Source organism: Ceratosolen solmsi, unplaced genomic scaffold (genome assembly GCF_000503995.2).
Source record: "Ceratosolen solmsi marchali unplaced genomic scaffold, CerSol_1.0 scaffold13, whole genome shotgun sequence".
NCBI classification, from domain to species: domain Eukaryota; kingdom Metazoa; phylum Arthropoda; class Insecta; order Hymenoptera; family Agaonidae; genus Ceratosolen; species Ceratosolen solmsi.
The window spans coordinates 7,587,064-7,592,396 of record NW_011948418.1 but is presented as its reverse complement, the minus strand read 5'-3'; the positions used below and the strand labels follow the sequence as shown (position 1 = coordinate 7,592,396).

Genomic DNA, 5,333 nt, shown 5'->3' with positions numbered 1-5,333 from the left:
ACACACACACACATATATATATATATATATATATATATATATATATATATAGCGAAAATTCTGAAGATTTAACAATGATAATATTTATGTTTGTTAGTTAAATACAATGACGTATAATTTATAATATACTATAATAAACAGGATGATTTTCATTGCAGATATTAATGAAGGATCTAACATACAAAGGCTTTCAAAATTTATCCGATGTACATAGATAGACATACACGCGCATTTGATGGAAATATTTCTAAAAATATGTAGAAATATATCATATTGATGAAATTACGATCGCAATTAGTTATTGACAATCGATGCATTCGGTGACGTATCATTGCATTGGCAAATTGAATGTGACGGACCTCGAATGAAATTAAATTTTTGCTAGAATACAAGTCGAGCGGGTTTAAAGAAGAAAATAATTTTAGCTTAAATTACTTAAATGAAAGAATTAAAAAAAAAAATTGTTATATGAATGATACAGCCGCTGACAAAAATTATTCATGCACATCTCAGTATTCGAACAGAAGGTTGTGTGCGTGTCTCTCGCATTCTGCAAAAAAAGGTTTATATCGATAATTATTGTTGGAGATATATTATGACGACAAATTGTAACATATAAATGATAATAATACGTGTCCTTTCATAGTTCAACATTTAATTCCTTTAATCTAATTTATCTAATCTAAAAGATTAAAAATATAGATGTTAAGTATTAATTTTCTATAGGGAATATTAAAACATTCCTGTTTAGTTAGCACAAAATTTATCAGGTTTAATCTGTAAAGTATTAATTCTCAGAAAGAGTAATGAATCGAGAAAATGTAATGAAACGTGAAAATTTCTTACAGATGATCGAGCAACTGATACCTTAATTCAGTTGCTACCTTCTGTTGAATTTGTAAAATATGAAACAAATCACTCTACGTTACAAAAGAAGCTTTGTGTTACAGAAAAAACAAAAAAAAAACAAAAATACAACAAACAAAACAACCCTATATATATATATATATATATACATGTATCGCAACGTCAAATTAGTAAGTCTAAATGATAATATTATTTAAAAATTATAAGCATTGATTTATATATTAATTTAATAAAAAAATATATAAGTATCATCTCGACAATTACAAATCTCATACGTATATAGTTAAATTCCATTAATTTTTGTTGAAGTGATTTTACAATAAGATATATATATATATATATATATATATATATATACAAATAAAATGTTTAATCAGATCGAATAGTTCAAGAATTTTCCAAATTGTTTGATTTTTACATAACCAAATGTTAAATACGTTATTTATAACAATGTCATATACAATGTCTATAATATATGTCCTATATTGTCTTCAAAACTTTAATGTTAGGTTGATTTATTTTTGTGGAGGCGTAATGGAATATTCAAGGAATGAATAATCTATTAACAAAAATAGATCAGCAGTTACATGAAAGAACAAAGGGAATAGGAAAGGCACTTATGACTTCAACCTAGCAACAATAGAAAAACAGTAATTGATACTAGAGTACGTATTTTTGCATAATAATTCATAAAGAGTAAGTAGAATTGTATATTTCATAAATAAGCGACAGCTTGTAGAAAGTGCGTAGTGGTAATAGAAATAATAGTAAAATAATTTTTATTCTCTTAAGAGTAAGAGCGTAGTTTACCGCTTAAAGAAATTAACGTTAAGGAAATATCTTAGCTGGTCGTGAGAAATGATATACAGTAATTTGAGATATTTCATAAAAAATCTTCGTTCGATCATTCATCGTCGAACCTCATTTTCCAACAATTATAGACGTCTCTGCGTATAGATTCAGCGGTCGTATAGATTCCGCGCCCGACGGAAATTGGAATTTTTCGCATGACGCTCGCGTTTACGTTGACATTTTACGCGGGCTTATCGCCAATCAACCGGCATTAAATATCATTATCGCCTTTTATCGGCTATTATCGTGACATCGAGCTGCCGTGAAATTTATATTACATCAACTTCTCCGTTACTCACGGAAATAATCACTGTTACAAAGGTAATATTAGAATCGAATTGCCGATACACTTTCAAACACAACTTTTCCTGCGATAATTCTTCAGTTAATTAAGGTGGAGGAGGAGGAGGAGGAGGAGGAGGAGGAGGAGGAGGAGGAGGAGAGGGAAATTCACTCATTCGCCTAGACTCTGGCGCACACTTGTACGACTAGACTCTGGGCAAAGAAATGTACGCAAAACACGGGCAGCGAAAATTTTTACAAATACATTTTACCATAAGCTCGTTCTTCCGCTTTAAAGGGAGAGAAACAAGTGAGAAAAAAGTTTGCCGATGCTTTCCCATATGCATTCGAAAACCCGTTTTCTATTTTTAATAATTATTATTCCGTGGAATATGATTGGGGCTCGCGTAATATATACCTTTGACAAGTACCCACATTATGCGGATATTAAGCGTTAATAAAATTTGTAAGTAAAATCCAGTGGATTATGCCCTTATACGCGAGGTGTACGGACACGTGCAAAGTACTGATTAAAATTCGCCTCGGTCATTTGCCAGTGGATCTACCTAAATAATCGTCCTTATCGAGGGCCGATCGTGCGCGATATTACCGCGTTACCGATCAATATAACGGTACATGGCCGTGTTTCTGTTCCACCTTCTTTTTTATCCCATCGCCGCTTAATCCAAAGCGCCTCCGACTCCTGACCCTTTTCATACGCCTCACGAATCATCCTCACCGTCATCGCTCGGACACGACGAAAACCCGGACTGGCGCGCGTCCATTGTACTGTAGCCGCGTCCCTGTCCTTATCTGGGGCTTACTATCGCCGCGCGTCCTCGGGAATTCTCTCGATGTACATCTTTTTCTATGTCAGGCTGTTGTCAGGCCTACGACTGCCCGCTGTCGTAGTCTCCGAGTGACAATTGATTAGCTCCTACGGAGCGCGAACGTTTCGATCGATCGATCTATTGTTTCGTAGACAGCTTGGATCATGTTTCGAGAGCTCCGCACGATCTTCTTCCTCCGCTCAGTCGCAACGACGTGCTACACCCACTACTACTACTACTACTACTACTACTACTACTACTACTACTACTACTACTACTACTAATAATAATAATAATAATAATAATAATAATAATAATAATAATAATAATAATAATTATAATGCCAATACTAATATTAATACTAGTGCTACTACTATTACTACTCACGAGTATCCTCGTTTTTGGCTACGTAGCACAAAGGATTATAATAATGGCCCACGACTTCCGCTCGTATGATTCCGCGTGGGGAGAAAAACACTTCTCGCCATGGTTACTTGGCACCTCCCCCGACTCCCTCGCCACCCCCCCCCTCCCCACCCAACCCATACCCCACCCCGCGCTGTTGTTGGCTTCGAGCCGCCAGCCGCGACTGCGATATCCCATTGAACGGCTTACATCCGCGACGTTTGTTTTCCTTTTCGGACGACTGCAGCAGCCAGGGCCGCTTGAAGTATTTACGATGCGATCTCCCTCTCCCTCTTGGTGCGCTCGTGCGCGCGATTCAATGTCCATGCAAAGCGAGCGCCGGCGGCCGAACGCCTGTCAATTATCCGTTATATACGGCCCGGGCCTCAAAGCACTGAGAGCGAGAGTCTTGGGGCCGTCCTTTTAACGATGTGCCGAGAGCAGCAGCCGAAGCAGCAGCAACGACAACAACGTCCCTTCGCTCAAGCCCAATATCGGGGGCGGTAGTAGAGGTGACGGGGACGAAGGGAAAGCCATCGATAGCCTTGCACGAGAAAGTGCATCTCATTTTCGACTGCTGTCATCGGGAGCTGCTACGGACGGTTCGCCGGCAGTTACTGCTCCGTTGCTCATCCTTTCGCTTAACGACAGACGTGGAAAAACGCGTTGACCAACATCTTCTCGGCCATTGATACATCGCCGTAGCATTATAAGCGATAAGCGACGAGACTCGGTTGTGCAGTTTCTCAATGCATCCACGTCTAAGCGATATTTGCCCGAGATACATAACGTAAGCCGCGCTAACCTACGGCTAATGTACTTTCCCTGTAGTGCGCGCGCGCGCGCCGCTTTGCATAATGTCATTCCCATGCGAGGGAATTTGTTTATCCGCGGCTACCGAGTTTATTGGGCATAAACGAAAATGGAAAGTTATTGCGACCGAGATAATCACCGTCGCATTAAGAGCCATGATTTCGTTAACGGAATCCACTCGTACGGTCATCAAACGAAGCAGCGGGCTTACACGGACGGTGAGAGGAGTCAAGAGGGGAAGGAATAATGGGTCCGGCGCTGTTTGTCGTCGACATCGTCAAAGACCAGTTTAACATGGATTTTAAGGTTTATTATGCCGATAAGGCTGAGGGCCGTTGCTGAGGCCGCCGCTAATAGTAATTGAAGTATAAACTCGGTATATAATTGCGATGCTTTTAATGAGTCTGCCAATCCACGTGCGAGTAGTTTATGCCAACAATGAGAGGCGGCGGGCAGCTATCGCCTTAAGCCTAATAAACACAGGCGTGATTTATTCGCGCTGCCGGGCAGCTAAAGGGAATCGAACTGCCGCCCCCACCCCACCCAAACACCTCCCCCTTACGACCATCTCACACACTCACTCTCTCTTTCTCTCTCTCTCTCTCTCTCTCTCTATCTCTATCTCTCTCTCTCTCTCTCTCTCTTTCTACCACCACCATCCCGTAGAGTGTAGAGCGGCTGCCTCTAATCGGGAATGTCTTTTTACGCAGGTAAGCGTCGGCGACACGAGCAGCGGCACGAACACGAGTGGCACGAGCACGAGTACGAGCAGCAGCAGCGCGGGCCCGGTTAATCCGAGCGCCGGCGACATGGACTGGTTCGCGGGCGTCGCCGAGGAGGAGCTGCTTTACTATTCGAGCCTCGGCAACGAGCTCGACTCCCTCTTCGCCGTCGTGGGGAGCTTCGTACCACCGCCCCCGAGGCCACCCTACCTTCCGGAAGAGACACTACCGACGGACGGCCTCACTACGTGCGACCTGTGTTCCTGGGCCTTGAGGAACGACAGGTACTCCTTCTCCCTGGACGGGACCCTCGGTAAGTCTTGTGTGCTCATTTATATCCAAGTTAAGCTCGGCCCGCGTTTATCTCCCTTTTCTTTATTAGCGTAGATAGCGCTGTCCTTGGGCTTTTTCGGCCCGGACTCCCCTTAACGAGCCAAATAACGAATTAATTTTCGTGATATCGCTGCGTGACCGGGGTTTAGCGCAGTTTAGCGCGCCACGGGCAGATGAAAGCCCATTTGAATCGGGCAATTACCTCTTCGGGCATTCATGCGCGTTGATT

At 41.7% G+C, this 5,333-nt stretch overlaps 1 protein-coding gene across 1 annotated transcript in view; it reads left to right on the top strand.

Annotated features, from left to right (window-relative positions):
- Nucleotides 1-5,333, top strand: part of LOC105360417 (uncharacterized) — a 45,517-nt gene that overhangs the window by 24,742 nt on the left and 15,442 nt on the right. Inside the window, exon 2 of the mRNA XM_011497312.1 lies at nucleotides 4,760-5,084. Coding sequence (XP_011495614.1) covers nucleotides 4,760-5,084 — 325 coding nt within the window. The remainder of the gene's footprint in view (nucleotides 1-4,759; nucleotides 5,085-5,333) is intronic.